This window comes from Phodopus roborovskii, unplaced genomic scaffold, assembly GCF_943737965.1.
Source record: "Phodopus roborovskii unplaced genomic scaffold, PHOROB, whole genome shotgun sequence".
NCBI classification, from domain to species: Eukaryota; Metazoa; Chordata; class Mammalia; order Rodentia; family Cricetidae; genus Phodopus; species Phodopus roborovskii.
Genome location: NW_026126517.1, coordinates 21,668,698 through 21,686,477, shown reverse-complemented (window position 1 = coordinate 21,686,477; position 17,780 = coordinate 21,668,698). Strand labels below are relative to the sequence as shown.

Genomic DNA, 17,780 nt, shown 5'->3' with positions numbered 1-17,780 from the left:
CTTGGTGGTGCACGCCTGTAAAGAAAAGAAATACCACTAATTGCTTATGCCAGTACTGGAGAGGTGAAGCTAAAAATACCATGTGTTGGTGGTGCATGCCTTTAGTCCCAGCACATTGGGAGGCAGAGGCAGGTGGGTTTCTGTGAGTTCGAGGCCAGCCTGGTCTACAGAGCGAGTTCCAGGACAGCTAGGGCTATTACACAGGGAAACTCTGTCTCGAAAAACCAACCAACCAACCAACCAAACAAACAAAAAACCCCAAAATCAAAAAACAAACCTGAGGAGCCTTTTGGAGCCCTTTTATCTGTCGATAATGAATGCACCCCAGCAGGTACAGTAACTTGTTCAAATCCTCTGAGAGGATTGGAGAAAACCAACTTCCTTAGATTAGCCTCTAACCTTTTCAAGGCACACGGGCACACACACTACACTACACACATTTAATAAATGCAACAACAACAACAAAAAGTCAGGCGGTGGTTGTGCACGCCTTTAATGCCAGAACTAGTGGCAAAGGCAGGCTCATCTCTGAGTTTGAGGCCAGCCTGGTCTACATTGTGAGTACCAGGATAGCCAGGGCTACAAAGAGAAACCCTGTGTCGAAAACACAAAACAAAATAAGAAATAAAAACAAAAAATATTTAAAAACAAACAAACAAACAAACAAAAAAAACCTGAATTCTGTGCAGCAAGCAAGGTGAATGCCCACGATGAGGCGAGCTATGTCGCAATCCTAATTCCCGCCCAGAGGAAGGTGCCGCCCCTTCGAGGGAGGGCAGCGGACGTGACGCAGAGCTCAGCAGGTCCTGCCGCCCGGCTGAAGTGCGGGCTCGGGCCCCATGTGCCTTCAGTCCCCGCCGGCCCAGGTCGCCGGCTTCTGCAGACCTCAGGGGACCGCAGCGGCAGCGCCGCGCCTGCGCCCTGAGCGGAGTCATGTCCGGTAACGGCAGCGCGGCTGCAACCGCGGTGAGTCCTGAGCCGGTGATCTGCACTTCTTGGCTTTTTTGGATGCAACAATTGGTCCGGGGCTGCCATGCTCCGTCGTCTATTGGTCAGAATAGCTGGCTGTCATTTTGATCCCGCCTTGTTGACATTTTAAAGGGCCAGTAACTCATTTGCCCCTAGGAAGGGAAGAGGGTTTTCCTGGCCGGGCTCAGGGTTAGAGGGCCAGTAGAGGTGTATATACAAACAAGATCCTTTCACAAAGTAAGGGCAAAGGCAAATCCAGCTGCCTTGAAACATGATCCGATTGATTCATAGGAGAGCACACCCCAAGTCTTAGAATTATATACAAACATCTTGTATATCTCCCTCTCTCCGTTATCAGAGTCACCCGGCCTCAGCCACCCACAACAGCCCAAGCTGAGACACACCTGAATTACTATTGTGAATGGAGAACCACTTAGGCCTTGTCATTTCTTGCCTACTGGAAAGCTCTGGACTTGTTGGCAGGCATTGAGCCGAGCTCTGAGGCCACTGGCTGCCTGAGTGAGATAAGGCAGAGCCGAGAGACTGCTTATCTTTTGCCCAGGCTTCAGAATCAGGAGGCTTTGCTAGTGAAGACATTTCAGAGCTGTGGGTTAGCGGGAGGAAGGTCTGGATTCTAGTACCCACTTTCTACCTGTCTGTTGAGACTTTTAGCCAGTCATTTGACCTCTCTGCATCGTTCTTTCTGAGACACGTGGTGGAAGTACCTACCCTGTCTAACCTTGTAGGGTTGTTGTGAGGACAATATGCAAAGATGATGGCTCAAGCTTGTAAGTGATAATATTCCCTTCACCAGGTTGGTCTCAGACTCCTGGGCTGAGCCGTTCTCTTAGTTATCACCTTATTGAATGTTGAGACTACAGACATGTGCCACCATGCATACCTCAGTGCAAGCGTGGAACAGAGGATAACTTTTGGACATGGGTTTTCCTTCCACAGAATCTGAGGATAGAACTTAATGGCTTCAGGTTTGCACAGCAAACACTTCGGCTGTTTTTTGTTTGTTTATTTTGGAGACAGTGTTTCTCTGTAACAGCCCTGGCTGTCCTGGAACTCACTTTGTAGACCAGGGTGACCTCAAACTCAGAGATATGTCTACCATACCTCCTGAGTGCTGGGATTAAAGGCATGTCACACATGCTCAACTCCAGTTACTTTTTTGTTTGTTTGGTTTTTCTTTTTGTTTTTCGAGACAGGGGTTCTCTGTGTAGCTTTGGAGCCTGGCCTGGAGCTCTGTCTGTAGGCCAGGCTGGCCTTGAATCCTCAGAGATCCGCCTGCCTCTGCCTCCTGAGTGCTGGGATTAAAGGCATGTGCCACCCACGCCTGGCCTGAAAATACTTTTTTAAAAAGTTAATTTATTATGCCTAGCAGTGGTGGCATGTGCACACCTTTAATCCCAGCAGAGGCAGGCAGATCTCTGAGTTTGAGGTCAGCCTGGTCTACAGAGTGAGTTCTAGGACAGCCAGGACTACAGAGAGATCTTGTATGGAAAAACAAAACAAAATTAATTTGTTTATTTTATGTGTATTTATGTGTATTTTTATGTGGATTTTGCTTAAATTCATGTCTGTAGACATGAACTACATGTGTGCCCAACAGAGGCCAGAAGAAGGAACCAGAGTTACAAACATTTGTGACCTCTGTGTGGGTGCTGGGAATTGAACCTAGGTCCTGTGGAAAACAGCCAGTGCTTTATCAGGGAACCATCTCTTCAGCCCCTCACCTCACAATACTTTTTTTGGTGTGTGTGTGTGTTTTGAGACAGGGTTTCTTTGTGTAATCCTGGCTGTCCTGGAACTCGTAGTACTGAGTGCGGAGATTAAAGGTGTATGCCACCACCCGATACTTATTTCCAGGACAGGGTTTCTCTGTAGCTCTGGAGCCTGTCCTGTCAATACTTATTTTTTAATGGAACAGTTGGATTTGAAAATATTGTACTGGTCAGTCAATTTAAGGAATTGCTTGAACCTAGTAATTCCTTTCTGTGGGCTCCCTGTGGCCTAGAGTTTCCAAGTTGAGTATTTCAATCCTAGCTAAACTGCAAAGGCTGTCTCAGAGTCATTTGTTGGAGGAGTAATCACAGTGGAGGACTGGAGTTCAGGAGCAAGTTTTCACTGCCTACAATGACCAGGAAACTGAGTGTTTGGCTGCAGAAGAAGCTGTGAGATGAGTGGCCCAGCGCAGGGAAGGTGGACAGTTTCTAGAGTGGCTCCAGTCAGCAGAAAGAAATCAGACCTTTGTGTCAGATTGCAGATCCCCGTTCTACCTGCTCGGCATTAAACACCTTTATCCAAGGCACCATGACAGGAGGAAGAGGCGTGTCCTTTGAGCTCTGGCTCTGACATCAGAGAAAGCATTTAGACAAATGAATGTTGGGCAGTTTATCATAAGCTTGAGGCATTAGGTGGCCTTTCATTTAACAGGCTCTTGGTGGGATGATGTCCCCAAAGTCACCTAGTCAAAAGGATGAACAGTACTATATATTAGGTTGGCTGACCTCAGTCTTTAAAGGGGCACATCCTGTCTCACCTAGGGGTTAGTGGGGCTTGCTCAAGTGCCTGAGCTGGTGTGGACAGTGAACCTGTCCTCTAGTGATGTGGCTTCAGCTGTGCTGCCCCACCCTCCAGCAGGGCCCACCCTCACTCTGCTTGAGCTGATCGGCCTTATCATTGTACCCACCTGGCTGTGTGCAGCCCTCCCACTGAGAACGGCCTTGGCCAGGCTGGCTTTGAGACTCAGTGTCCTAGTTGCTGCTGCTACCACAAAGAATCCTAGCTTTCCTCTTCTGGATCCTGTAGGAGAGCAGAAGGTACTGAGGAAGGTTAAAAGACCAGTCGTGGGAGTCTTTCCCTGGCCAGGGCCTGGGGTTCCTTTCTCCTAAGCCTGGGATCCTAGCTCTTGGATAAGCTGTTGTGGAACAGACTGTAACCTGGGGACTTCCTTCTGCAGGAAGAAAACGGCTCAAAGATGAGGGTGATTCGTGTGGGGACCCGTAAGAGCCAGGTGAGTACAGACAGAGGGAGTTGCCAGAAGAGTTCTAACACATGCTCACAAGGTCATCAGTTGAGGGGACCCAGAAATAAGAGTGCCTGGGAGTCAATTTCATAGGGAATGGTAGCTTACTTCCTCTGAAAAGAAAGTCCCTAGGCCAGGGAAGTGGTTGGAGTACAGAGAAAGGACTCCCACACCAGGCCTTTCTAGGAGATACCCATGTGAGAAGCCTAGTCCCTTTTTTAATCTTTCTTAACCCACATGAGGATTTGGGTCTGGGGCAATGGCCAGGCAAGGGTAGGAACAATCTGACTTTCTGTCCCCAGCTGGCTCGAATACAGACCGACACTGTGGTGGCGATGCTGAAAACTTTGCACCCTGGCATGCAGTTTGAAATCAGTAAGTTTTCTTGAGAGGGGTGAATGGGAAGCCAATGCATGGGAGAATATGGCACATTTGGCTTTGCCATGGTCAAGGCCTGCTTGTGAGAATCTGTTTTGGCTGCTTGCAGACTGCCTGGGCTAGCCTGGTATTTAATGCCTTTTGCCTTGGGTCTTTTTATGAGCCTGTCTGCTTTTTCTGTTAGTGTGTGTGTTCCCAGAGGGTAGGAGCTGGGGCCTATGGGCCTCTGACCCACTGTGAATCTTAGTCCAGTGCTGAACTCCTGAGGACTCAATAGATGCTGACTAATGGGTACCTGATTGATTCTCTCCTCAGTTGCTATGTCTACCACAGGGGACAAGATTCTTGATACTGCACTCTCTAAGGTAATGACAGCCCCTATCCCTGCTCTTCTAGTCCCTCTCTCCACTTACTCACCTAAGAGGGTCACTCTGAGGCTCTTTCTTCTCTGGCAGATTGGAGAGAAAAGTCTGTTTACCAAGGAGCTAGAATACGCCCTGGAGAAAAATGAGTAAGTGAAAATAGGAAGGGTGGTACTCCTCCAGTCTCTTGCTAGAACCCCAAAGTGGCTCCCCAGTATTAGCAGGGCTGTTGATAAGCTTTCACAAAGCAGAGTGTCTTGCTTTGGAGCCACCTAACTGCATGGAGTATAAGATTGGCTGGGAAATGGGTAGAATAGTTGAGAGGAAGGCAGCCTTCAGGGTCTTTAGGTCTTAGGACCATCACTTCCTGAACAGCTGTAGTCGCAGCTCAGGTAGGTAGAAGAGTGTAAGGTCAGCTACTCAAAGCCTCTTTCCATGTCCTCCCCTCTCGTCTCTAGAGTGGACCTGGTTGTTCACTCGCTGAAGGATGTGCCTACTATACTACCTCCTGGCTTCACCATTGGAGCCATCTGCAAGTAAGAGTTATGCATGTGAGGGGGGCTGGGCCAGGGATTGATCACACCATGGGAGTCTGACTTTTTTCACTCTGCTGGGAAGGTTGTCAGTCATTAAGCATGGCAGAAAATGCTGGAAAAACAGATTGGTTGTGTAGTTAGTATGCATGGAGTTGGGTTCAGTGGCACAAGCCTATAATCCTAGCTACTAGGGAGGGCTAAGACGGGTTCACAGCCTGAAAACTAGGTGAGATTGTGTCTCAAGGTGTGGGGTGAAAGAAGGCTTGCTTACCATGGGTTAGCTGGTAAAGGCATTTGCTTCCAAGTCTGATGACCTGAGTACAATACCTGGTGTCCACATGGTGAAAGGGAAGAATTGAATCCCATAAGTTATAATCTCTCTCTCTCTCTCTCTCTCTCTCTCTCTCTCACACACACACACACACACACACACACCATGCCATGCATACTCTCCCACCCCATAAATAAAAACTGTAGACAATCAAGAAAGCAAAACATTGCTGGGTAGTGGTGGTACACGCTTTTAATGCTTTTAATGCTAGCACTCAGGAGGCAGAGGCAGGTGGATCTCTGTGAGTTGGGCCAATCTGGCCTGGTCTACAGAGAGAGTTCCAGGAAAGTTAGGGCTGTTACACAGAGAAATCCTGTCTTGAAAACAAAGGGGGGAAAAAAGCAAAACACAAAACCCTTTAAAAAGAAAATAAAGTGTCAGGCCTGCTGGCTCACACCTTTATTCTTAGCATCCAGGAGGCTGAGACAGAAGGATCATTGTGAATTAGAGGCTAGCCTGGGGTACATAGTACATTTTAGGGCTAGAGTTAAACCTTGTCTCCAAATAATAGTTTTTTTCATTACTTACTCTCCAGACGGGAAAATCCTTGTGATGCTGTTGTCTTTCACCCAAAATTTATTGGAAAAACCCTAGAAACCTTGCCAGAGAAAAGGTGAGTGGACCTGGTGTACAGAAGACAGGGACGGGCAGTGGAGAACAGCAGGCAGTCCATGTTAAATTTAACTTTAAACTCTCTTTGAGCAGTGCAGTGGGAACCAGCTCCCTGAGGAGAGTGGCCCAGCTGCAGAGAAAATTTCCACATCTGGAATTCAAGAGTATCGTATCCTTTCACAAGAGGGAAGGGCAGTGGGCAAAGAGGAAGAGAAGGTCCAGAGGACTCTTGAGAGTCCTGAGTATAGAAGGGCTCTCCAAAGCAAGTGGCCCATGGGGACAGTGGGTTATCCATCCATCCATCCATCCATCAATCCATCCATCTTTAGTGTTTTCTTCAACTCTGGCAGGTGCCTGGCAACCAGGTTGATTATAAAATAAGCCTTGTTCCTGCTTATATAGAGTCTGCATGTTAGCAAGACAGATAGGCATTGACAATACAAGTGGTACTGATCAGTAATTACTTCTTGGTGACTATACAGTTTTGATTTTTACAGTAACTATGTTGTGTGTTTCACAAAACTAATTTTAAAAACAGTATGTTCTGGGCCTGGGGAGATGGCTCAGTGGTTGAAAGCACAGGCTGCTTTTCCAGAGGACCCTGGTTCAACTCCCAGCCACCCACTTGGGTGGCTCACAGCTGTTTCTGACTTCTGCTCTAGGGGATCTGATGCCCTCTTCTGGCCTCTGCAGACACATGCATGCAAAACACCCATACACATAAAGCTGAAATAATTAGAAATAGTATGTTCTAGTCAGGTGTGGTGGCGTATGCCTTTAATCCTAGCACTTTGGAGGCAGAGGCAGGCAGATCTCTTTTAGTTCAAGGTCAGCCTGGTCTACATAGTAAGTCCCAGTACAGCCAGGCTACACTGTGAGATCCTGTCCAAGTATCTTTAAAAGTCAGCTAAAAGGGGAAGAGACTATGGGGAAGAGGGTGTACTGTGTGGGTCATGATTCTCCTTAGCATCTCTCCACAGCGGGGAAACCTCAACACCCGGCTAAGGAAGCTAGATGAGCAGCAGGACTTCAGTGCGATTATCCTGGCTGTGGCTGGCCTACAGCGCATGGGCTGGCAGAACCGGGTGGGGCAGGTAGGAGATTCCCCATTCCGTTTTCATTTTAATCTGCCTCTCTCCTGCTATCTTTGCGACTACTCTGCCAATAACACTACGAGCCAGATGTAAGCCCAGGCTAGGGAGAGTGGGATTAGAGGCTGGATTTCTGCTTGTGCATTCCCCAGCTTCCCAGTTGGCAAACTGTAGTTCACTGCTTTTGGACAGCCCATCATTCCGTCTGTTCTGTCTGCTTCCACAGATCTTGCATCCAGAGGAATGTATGTATGCTGTGGGTCAGGTAAGTTTGCCTAGTTTGGCTTTGTTCATGTGCCCTTTCAAGAACCTGGGTTCAGTGCCATTATGCTTTGGCATCTACTTCCAATCAAATAAAATATTCAGGGAGGGGCAGGCTTTGGCAAGCAGAAGACCCTGGGAAGCAGGTAGGAGTGGTTCCCATGTTCAGCCATGACTAGAGAAAGATTAGGCCTGTTTTTCCTTAGGGAGCCCTAGCGGTGGAAGTCCGAGCCAAGGACCAGGATATCTTGGAACTAGTGAGTGTGTTGCATGATCCTGAGACTGTGCTTCGCTGCATTGCTGAACGGGCATTTCTGAGGCATCTGGTAAGACTTGGGCTCCTACTATAGTGGTATGAGGACTTGGAATCAGGAAAGGCAGGAAGATTTCTCAAGTAAATGCTCTACATGCAGTAGTAACTCAAAAGTTAGGGGAAAGTGTAGGCGTTGGTCTGGCCCCAGTATCCTTTTCAGTGAATATCCTTAGAGGTTTGTGATCAAAAAGTGGTGTTAAAGGCCCTTAGAACTCAAAGGTCTGTCATTGCAGGAAGGAGGCTGCAGCGTGCCAGTAGCAGTACATACAATAATGAGTGATGGGCAGGTAAGCAGGGAAAATGGATGAGGGAGGGGAAGGGATTGTGGCATTTCTTTGTGCACCCAAACATGTAAGCAACCCATTTTATCTCCTAGCTGTACCTAACTGGAGGAGTGTGGAGTCTAGATGGCTCAGACAGCATGCAAGAGACCATGCAGGCTACCATCCAGGTCCCTGTTCAGGTATTGACTGGGAGATGAGGAATAAGCAAAAGTACTTTAGTATCTTCCCTCTCACCAAATTATAACTTCTGTCATCCAGCATGAAGATGGTCCAGAGGATGACCCCCAGCTTGTTGGAATCACTGCCCGAAACATTCCAAGAGGGGCCCAGCTGGCTGCTGAGAACCTGGGCATCAGCCTGGCCAGCTTGCTGCTTAACAAAGGAGCCAAGAATATCCTGGATGTTGCACGGCAGCTTAATGATGTGCACTAACTGGTCTGTAGGATACAGGAAACCTGCTGCCACTTTCTAGTGCCTACATCTGGCTTTCAAGTGCCCTGTGCTCCCTAACTTGGAAAGGAGTGACTAGCCCAGGAGATTGAACCACAGGGTGTTGACACTTCCAGAGACATGCCTCACCTTGGGGCCTTGATGACTGCCTTTTCTCCTCAGTGGTTGGGGCTTCATCTCTTTAGAAAAAGTCCACACCAATATCGAATGTAACCAATGCCACTAATAATTAAACCAGTTCTGAATGTGGTTGTTTTGGTGGAGTTGGGGAATAAACACAAAGCCCATTTAAACCCGAATTCTAAAACTTCTGTTAAATACTTTCTGTAATTGACTCATATTTTCAGAATGTATCCCAGGAAGCAACACAAAGAAAACAGCCTTCAGGCTGCCTTCAGTTACCAGGACCTACTTTTATTACACAGCCTTGCCCAATCCCACTGCCTGAAGGGAACTTAAATTTCACTCCCACCTCACAACACATGCCAGGTACATGGCTCTACCACGGAGCTATAAAACCCCAGCCCCGGGCCTACAGCAATTCGAAATTAATCAAGACACTCTGCTTTTTAAAAAACCAAACAATCATTTAATAAAATTAGCCCATTGAAATTCCCCACTACCTAAGGTTCTAAACTTGGGATAGCTGCAAAATTCCAGTTCAGAAGCCAACAGAGGCTCAGTCCACACAGGGATTCACCGACTTGTGCTGGTATCTAGGTATTTGGGTTGTGAGTTGAGTCGCTGTGGAAAAAAGGGGATGGCTAGGCCTGGCTGCCAGCCTCCTGCGGCAGGAACACAGCTCTTCTGTCCACAGGCCTGAAAGCTTCTCCCAGATCCTTTCCAGGAGGTATCCTGGAGAAAACCGGTTCATATTACAGTGATTTTTGTCCTGGCAACACCACACACCGGCCTATGAATGAAGATGGGGTAAACTGGTATGAGGCCAGCAAGGAGGACATACAGGACCAAACAATATGATCCATTTCTCTTCACCAAAGCCTGGTAATCAAGTCACTTCTGCAAGGTCCGTCCAGGCGAGGGCTAAGCACCAAGCTGAAGAAAAGACGCCCAGGTTGCAGCTGCGGAGGAACTCACCTTCAGGCCCACCTCGGCCGTACGTCACAGCAAAAGGCCGAGACTTCTGGAAGGTGTCGCAACCGCTCCGCACGGCCCATCGAGACGGAGACCGGAGAAGCTCCGGCAACCGCGTCCTCCGAGGCTGACCCGGAGGCCGTGCAGGGAAGGGGAGGCAGGAACGCGCGATAGCAGAGAAAAGGGAGTGGGGACGCGGCAAATCGGCCCGCAGCCCTAAGTGGCTCAGCTCTTTCCGTGAGGGAGGTGGTGGCCCTTAAAAGGGCCTTTGTGGAGGTGTGGGGAGGGCTGGGCGGGCATGGAGCGTGCTCCCTTAGTACTCCTGAGAGGCCTGGGTGGCCTTCTTGCCGCCCGCCGGCGCCTTAGGCCCCACGGTGGCGCTCGTCTTCTTGGGCAGCAGCACGGCCTGGATGTTGGGCAGGACGCCGCCCTGCGCGATCGTCACGCCGCCCAGAAGCTTGTTGAGCTCCTCGTCGTTGCGGATGGCCAGCTGCAGGTGGCGCGGGATGATGCGCGTCTTCTTGTTGTCCCGCGCCGCATTGCCCGCCAGCTCCAGAATCTCAGCGGTGAGGTACTCGAGCACGGCCGCCAGGTACACCGGGGCGCCGGCGCCCACGCGCTCGGCATAGTGGCCTTTCCGCAGCAGCCGGTGCACGCGGCCTACCGGGAACTGTAGGCCGGCGCGCGAGGAGCGCGACTTGGCCTTGGCGCGGGCCTTGCCTCCGGTTTTGCCACGACCCGACATCGTACACGAGGTAGAAAGGAAAGAGAGCAACAGCGACGATAGGAAACTGCCAACCGCCGCAGTAAACCGTCACAGCGCGCGGGCGAGCTCGTCCTTATAAACTCCACGGACACGCCCCCGCCTCCGCCTGATTGGCTCTTTTCTTTAGTACCGGCCACTGGTTGGCTGCAATTAACCCTTCGGTGACGCGCCTAGGCGAAGAGAGCTCGCCCAGCGATTGGTCCAATTTGAAAACCTTTTACCCGGGGAAGAAAGCAAGGCGGAGTGGCCACAAACAGCAGGCTAATCACCCATGGAAGTGGCCAATCCTTATTAAGCGCGCGAAATTTAAACTCTGCTGCGCGCCACCAGCACTAGAAGACAAGGAAGGTGGAGTCCCTAGCCACCTTTACTATCTCTGGGCAATCTGGGCCGGCCGGCCTAGGGTTTTTAAGTAAAAGGGTCAGCCGGACGATAGTAGTGCATGCCTTTAACTGAAGCAATCGGGAAACAGAGGCAGGATAGCCTGGTAACAGAGTGAGTTCCTGGACAGCCACCGGAACCGCTGGCGGTGGGGCGGGGATGGCGTGGGGAGGGTGGGGAACGCGGGGTGGGGGAGGAGTTAAAGGGGAAGAGTTCTCCTTCCGGGTCAGGGGCACTCCCACTCTCTCTTCAAATTTGGCAAAGGGAGTTTAAAAGACAAAAAAATGAAACCTGAGAGTACAATCCTATGCCAGAAAACTGAGCACTGTGATCCTTTGTGCTACCACAAGTTAGTATTTTAATATTTATTCCACATGTTCTGTCTGGTTTCAGTTCTGTGGCTTTCTTGCAGGAAAGGGTCTGATGGGGCAAAGGTAAGTAGGTATCCTATTGGAAAAGGTACCCACCCAACCCTTCCAATCGATCCTAAAATGCCCATATGAATGATAAATACATCATGCTGGGATAGGTGTATAGTATTCAGTGGCAAAGCATAAGTACAAGGAGTTCGCTCCTCAAGCACCTCAAAGGCTAGAAAGAAAGGGAGAGGAGTGTATATACCTATAGGAGCAAGTGAAGGACAATCTTTTATTGTCACCATTTTGAGCACGTGGCCCTGCCTCTGCTCTTCCTAATCAGAACACTTAATTTTGAAATGTGGGGTTACCTTGGAAGATAGGGCCCTAACAATAGGCCCTAGCCCAGCTTCTCTCAAGGTCCAGCAAATTCAGGGCTCTGAAAGTTGAGTTGTGAATATCTGCTTAAAGGCTGCTACATCCCTTATGAGGTTGCAGATGGGACAGAAAGGGAGAGAGTAGCAAGATGAAGAAAGCCATAGGCAAAGTCCAACCAATGGACTTTTAAGTCCAATAAGGTTCAGGTCAATAATCACAGATGATGGGAGAAGCTGAAAACAAAACTGAAAAGTGGACAGTCAGAGAGACCTGGACAGGAAGGCAGTCTTGGACCAGACAGGCTGGTCCTGGGTGAGGTCCAGACTATGTGGTAAAGGGCAATCTTCAGGGAACTCAGACATCATAGAAGAGTCTGACGAGCTGGTATCGAATGGAGAAGGTGACAGCACTGCTCAGGATCTAGAAGGAGAAATGGACTGGAATAAGAACCAAGGTGAAATTGAGATAAGGACATTGACATAATTTACCCCACCCTCAATTTTACCTGTAAAAGCAGCAGGAGAAGTGTGAGGTTTCTCTCATGTATGGGCCCAAAGACTTTGAGTAGCAAGTTGATGAGGGTCATGTTGTTACATTCAGTGAAGGCACCATCCTCACTCTCCCCTCGGTGAACTGTCACTAGCCGGAGGCGCTCTGCTACCTGGAGGGGCCAGAGGTGAAGACAACTTCAGTTATAGACATTTCATCCACAGGGGATCTTCTTGATGTTTCCAACTCCCCTTGGGTCTGAGAAGACCTAGGTTTCCCTTTTCTCAAGTTAGGATGGTGGCCTGGGGCCTTACCTCCTTGTTACCTTGTTACCTTTAAAATAAAGGTGCCCAAGAAAGAGAGGCTCTTGGTCTTGAACTTGGAATAGCTCATCTCCAGTTTGCCCGTCTTTGTATTGAGTCTGCAAATAGATGATGTCATGTGATTAAATCACTACTCTGAACCTTACACCCTGCAGTTACTAAGAAGACCGACACTTAGCATTGAGGTTTGTTTCTGGCTCTGCTGCTTACATCTGGGTTATATAAGTAAATGTGCTTCATAAAGTAGAATGAACTACCTACATACAGTTACCCCTTCTTTTCCTCCACTTCTTACAAAGGAAATGGACAGGCTGTTTAGCTTTCCCAGGTGAAAAGCTACAATGACCCTTTGAAGCTCCAGAGTGCCTACCTGGGTATTCGGTGTCTCGGGCAGGGGATGACATGAAAGAGCTGAGGCAGTGAGTACAGGAAATTGAATACTTGTGGAATAAAGAAGAGTAGCATGGTCTTGCTGAAGTGTCCCAAGATTCCCACCACGGCAAAGGTCATGCCAGCAAAATAACAGAAAGTATCTCCCACAAACACCTGTGACGGATACCTGTATGGGAGAGAGGATCTGAGGATCTGAGCCAATGGCAAGAATCATTACCGACCCTTTTTTTCACATCACACACACCAACAGGCTGGTCCTGACCCTGAGCTCTAAAGGAAAGGCTGTCCCAGAAACTCTGCAGGGCCCAAGGCTCTAAATTCATCTACTCCTGGGGGTTCCATAGCATTTATTCCCAGCTACTGCAGGGGAGACAGCAATTCTAGAGTAACTACCAGGCTGGCTATGTGACTCAGTGATTAAACAGTCACCTAGCATATACAAGGTCATGATTTTGAATCCCAACACTATGGCTGGCATGCGTGCATGTGTTTGTGTGTGTGTGTGTTAGGGTTAGTATCTATTAGCACATGCCTATAATCTCAGCAGTTATAGCAATTTAAGGCAGGAGGATTATAAGTTTGAGTCCAGCCTTGACAATACAGTAACTTCAATGTCAACTTGAATAACTTAAGTGAGACCCCCCTACCCCCACCCACCTCAAAAGAAGAAAAAGGGGGCCAGGGGTATATCCAAGTAGTAGAGTGCTTGCCTAGCATTTCGAAGATTCCAGATTCAATCCCCTGTACCATAAATACATGAATGTTCATGCTCACACACAAAACAACAGGAATGACAAACTACTACCAATCGAAGACCCAGAGAATACCCAACAAAGGTATGCACAATTTTAGTCTCTTAGTTTCTTCATTAGAAGCTGGGTTATGTCTAGACCATCTCTCCCACATATGCCAATCACTTTCTTATCCATAGGTCTACTTACCAGTTATGGTATAGCAATCCCAAGGTGGTAAAAAAAAATGGTATCATGAAGTAGAGGGAAAAGACATGATCATCCCGATAATCACCTTTGGAGCAGAGTAAAAAGAAAGAAGTTAGTACCCACATTAGTACCCACATATCCTATGCACCTGGGTCTCATCTGTGTCTAATATATATTCATGTAGCCAAATCTGGCCTCCACCTCCCATGTGCTGGGATTACAGGTATTCACCACCATGTCCAGTTCTAACTTCTTTCACCCTTTCACATCACCCAGGCAGTTCCCAATACTCTAGCACTTTTATTGAGCCTTCAGAAAAACTAATGACTGTCTTAATGTGGTTTAGAAATCCAGCTGGGGTTTGGATACCAGTTTTACTTCTTAGCTGTGTCAAACTGGATATTGCTTGTTACACAGAGCCATCACTTGATTTAAACAAGATAATGCTTTAAAAGTGCTTAGCTTTAGCTGGGGCCAGGTAAGCTGCACATGCCTTTAATCTCAGCACTTGCATCTCTATGAGATCCAGGGCTACATGGTACAGCCCTGTCTCAAAACAAAGTTGTGAAGGGTGGTGGTGGCGGTGGCAGCAGCAGCAGCAGCAGCAGCAGCGGTGCACACCTTTAATCCCAACCCTTGGGAGGCAGAGGCAGGTGGATCTCTGTGAGTTTGAGGCCAGCCTGGTCTACCGAGCTAGTTCTAGTGCCAGGACAGCCAGGACTGTTACACAGAGAAACCCTGTCCCGAAAAAACAAAAACAAAGTGCTTAGGTTTAACAAGCACTTGTTGATGTCCATTAACTAATGACAACCAGAAATATCTAATAGTCAGACTTGGGTTTACTTAGAAACTAAGACTTCCGAAACCATATACCACAGGGAACCATAAACCATCTCTTTCAAGGGGTGCTGAGGGGCTTGTTTTAGGATTTGTTTTGGGTAATTTGGAAAAGAAAGTAAGTAGAGATGTGCCCTGAACTGGGAGCCCTCAGAAGGCATGAGTTAAAAAAAAAAAAAAAAAATAGTAAGCATGCCTATAATCACGGTGCTGGGAAGACAGATAAAGATGTCATATGAGTTTGAAGCCAGCCAGGGTTACATAGCAAGAGTGTCTCAAAATAACAAAACAAAAAGAAGTAGGAAGAACTGAACTGCTATTGGGAAAAATCTGTACCCTCTCATGTTAGCTAAGAGGGAATCCTGGTCCTTTTTATATTGCTCAGCATTGTGGGTTTGCCTGTCCTCAGTGAGAGTCTCTGCTTTTTTGTTTTTTTGTCTTTTTCCACTGTGGTCAGAGGGTGACTCTGATGCTGGGGTTCTGTGGAACTGTATGTCCCATTGGAATCCTTGGTCTAGCTATTCATGGCATTCAAGCTATAAACGACAGCACTGCTGTTTTTCTTTCTCATGCTTAACTCCTTACAGCTGTTTAGCTTCCATTCTGAAATCGCTTTTGTGTTGTCGCCTTCCCCCAGGAATTATCTAGATCCACACTGGGCAATCCCCTTAACACTCAAGCATCTTTTTCTCTCCATTTTCAATCCCACCTACCTTCCAGCTCCACCAGGTTGAAGACAATGATAGAAGCAGAGATGACGAGTGACTGACCAGCCTCTAGGCCATTAATTCCTGCTAGGATATTGATGGCATTGGTACAGAACACTGCAAGCAGTCCCATGTAAACGTAGTACAGGATCCCTGGGGAAACAGAATCAGATAGTGCTACCTAGGGAAGTAGGATTTGTTTTTTTGTTTTGTTTTGTTTTGTTTTGTTTTGAGAACAGCACAGGATGAATGAAAGAATCTGAATAGGCAAGGCCTAGTAGTACAGGTATATAATTCCAACTACCTGGGAGGCTGGGATAGAAGGATTACCAGTTTAAGGTCTGCCTGAGCTAAGTAAGTTCAAGGCAACTTAGTGTGTGACCCTGTTTTGAAAATTTTTGTTTTGTTTTCAAGACAGGGTTTCTCTGTGTAGCATCTCTGGCTGTCCTGGAACTCTGTAGACCAGGCTGGCCTCGTAAGTGCTTCCCAAGTGCTGGGACTAAAGGCATACACCATCATATCCAGCTTTGAAGTTTTTAAAAAGGCGTATTAATGTATTTTATTTATATTGGTACGTTGCTTGTATATGCACAGTAGAAGAGGGCCATGTGGTGCTGGGAATTGAACTCAGGACCTCCGGAAGAGCAATGAGTGCTCTTGACTACTGAGTCATCTCCCCAGCACCCCTGTTTTGAAATTTTTAGAAAATGGAAAAAATAGAAAGGAAAAGCTTTGGTATAGCTCAGAGTGCTTGGTACAGGAAGGAAAGAATGAATGAAGAAAAAAGAAATCTGGGTTGATACAGGGACAGAGAGGGAATACTTGATGGAAAAATATGAACCACCAGGAAGGGTGTTCTCCTGGGATCTCAGAGCAGAGTTCTCTGAAGTGGGTTTCACAGGGGCAAGAGTGATAGGGCTACTCACCCAAGTCCAAATGCAGGCCAAGAATCCAGCGGAAGGGCTTGGGTACCACAATGGTTGTATTGCCAAAGTTAGTGAAGTAGACCATGAGGAGAGGTAGTGAGGCAGCTGTAGGCAGCAGCAGCTTATGGCGCCAGCGCAAATTGAGTACGTCATCAGCGAAGCCCAGGAAGATCATGCAGCAGATGGCAAGGAGGGCACCTATCAGGGCCACAAACTGGGGAAGGCTCAGGCAAGTCATGACTCGCGCCTACTTACTATTCTGCATTTCAAGAATTCCTGCCTCCTGTCTTTCCCATTTTTTCTTTTCCCATCTTTTTCTTTTGGAGTTGAGAATTGAACCGGCAGCTTTGGGCATACTAGGGAGGCTTTACCACCGAGATATATCACCAATCCAAGTATTCCTGTCTCTACAGTTGGACCCACAAGCACCTTCTGCCCAATCCAAATAACCCCAACTCAAGCAAGTACCCGGCCCCAGCCAACTGTCCCCACTAATGCACTTACTTCATGGTGGGGGAATGCCTTACACTGCTCCTCCACAAAGCAGTTCAGGAAGGGGAAAGGGATGAAGCAGAAGAGGATGATAAGGAAAACAGCACCGCTGATCACTCCCTGGGACTCTGGGCTGCGGCCCAGCAGCAAGGGGTGGAGGAGGAAGAGGAAAGGGGCGTGGTCACTCACTATTGCAGGGGTAACAATAACCCCAAGTGACTTTCTTCCCAGGATTGTTTGTTGGGGAGTAGGGAGAGTGTGCACAGGGAAGAGGATACTACTGCTAGAAGTCCTGACACGCAAAGCTCCCATTCCATCCTTCCCAGGATAGACAATTTTATCACCCCCAGAGTTCTGGGTTGCCTGGGTTAGCTCTCTCCCGCCAGCGCAAAGCCAAGCACCTCAGTCCTCGCCCCTGTCTTGTACAACCTGACACCCTACCCCAGCACATTCGTGCACCGTTACTCACATCTGCTGCCGGCTGAGCTTGTTGAGGTCCTGGCCACAGAGGCGCGCGGCGATAAAGTGGCTACGAAAGGCAGGGATGAGGGTGACAGTAGCCACAAATCCCAGCAGCGAGCCGATTAAATTTACCAGCAGCGGCAGCGGCAACTCCGGGAAGGCCCACATGGTGACCCGCCAGGGGCTGCCGCTCCGCCGCCTACTCAGCTAACTGGCAAACCAGGCACAACCCCACAGGCCTCCGCAGTAAGGAGTGCCGCTCCCTACACGCAGAGTATTCCGCGCCAGCAGGAACAAAACCCAACTATGACCTGACCCTCCCTCCTGACCTGCAAGAGGCTCTGTGAAGCAACCTCCGCTCTGCTCCGGTGCGCCTACCAATTGTTTCCGCCCGGATCTTAATTGCAAAAGAACTATCGCTGCTGAAGACCGAGGCACCATTTTTAAAATGGGCACCAGAGCCGGAAGACTGGTGTTATTTTTAAACTAAACTTTTGTTCTAGAGGAGCGTCATCATTAGATTTTTGTAAACTCAACCGAAGAAAAGATAAATGGATACCCTCGGAACATCATACTGTACACCTCAAAGAGGAAATACGCTTTGCCCTGTTCC

At 48.3% G+C, this 17,780-nt stretch overlaps 3 protein-coding genes across 5 annotated transcripts; 1 reads left to right on the top strand and 2 right to left on the bottom strand.

Annotated features, from left to right (window-relative positions):
* The first annotated feature begins 779 nt into the window (after positions 1-779).
* Hmbs (hydroxymethylbilane synthase) lies at positions 780-8,920 on the top strand. Of its 2 annotated transcripts, none has more exons than XM_051197236.1 (14): positions 780-966; positions 3,938-3,991; positions 4,306-4,378; positions 4,697-4,746; positions 4,837-4,892; positions 5,202-5,279; positions 6,146-6,223; positions 6,316-6,391; positions 7,203-7,316; positions 7,540-7,578; positions 7,781-7,900; positions 8,121-8,174; positions 8,264-8,350; positions 8,430-8,920. In XM_051197236.1, exons 1-14 carry the CDS (start codon positions 934-936, stop codon positions 8,601-8,603), a joined length of 1,086 nt encoding a protein of 361 aa, XP_051053193.1. In that variant the 5' UTR covers positions 780-933; the 3' UTR covers positions 8,604-8,920. The 2 variants fall into 2 exon arrangements, with proteins under 2 accessions (XP_051053193.1, XP_051053194.1); XM_051197237.1 differs by lacking the exon at positions 780-966 and adding an exon at positions 3,775-3,797.
* A 267-nt stretch (positions 8,921-9,187) lies between these two features.
* On the bottom strand, positions 9,188-10,509 carry LOC127231601 (histone H2AX). Its single transcript, XM_051197235.1, has one exon. The coding sequence runs from the start codon at positions 10,459-10,461 to the stop codon at positions 10,030-10,032; it is 432 nt and encodes a 143-aa protein (XP_051053192.1). The 5' UTR covers positions 10,462-10,509; the 3' UTR covers positions 9,188-10,029.
* Positions 10,510-11,194: 685 nt separating this feature from the next.
* Positions 11,195-17,736, bottom strand: Dpagt1 (dolichyl-phosphate N-acetylglucosaminephosphotransferase 1). Of its 2 annotated transcripts, XM_051197232.1 has the most exons (9): positions 17,175-17,733; positions 16,718-16,838; positions 16,214-16,427; positions 15,294-15,440; positions 13,744-13,828; positions 12,780-12,968; positions 12,420-12,507; positions 12,103-12,258; positions 11,195-12,017 (listed from the first exon to the last, which is right to left on the bottom strand). In XM_051197232.1, the coding sequence occupies exons 1-9, from the start codon at positions 17,333-17,335 to the stop codon at positions 11,952-11,954; spliced, it is 1,227 nt and encodes a 408-aa protein (XP_051053189.1). In that variant the 5' UTR covers positions 17,336-17,733; the 3' UTR covers positions 11,195-11,951. The 2 variants fall into 2 exon arrangements, with proteins under 2 accessions (XP_051053189.1, XP_051053190.1); XM_051197233.1 differs by lacking the exon at positions 11,195-12,017 and having other exon boundaries at positions 12,118-12,258; positions 12,401-12,507; positions 17,175-17,736.
* Positions 17,737-17,780: the final 44 nt, after the last annotated feature.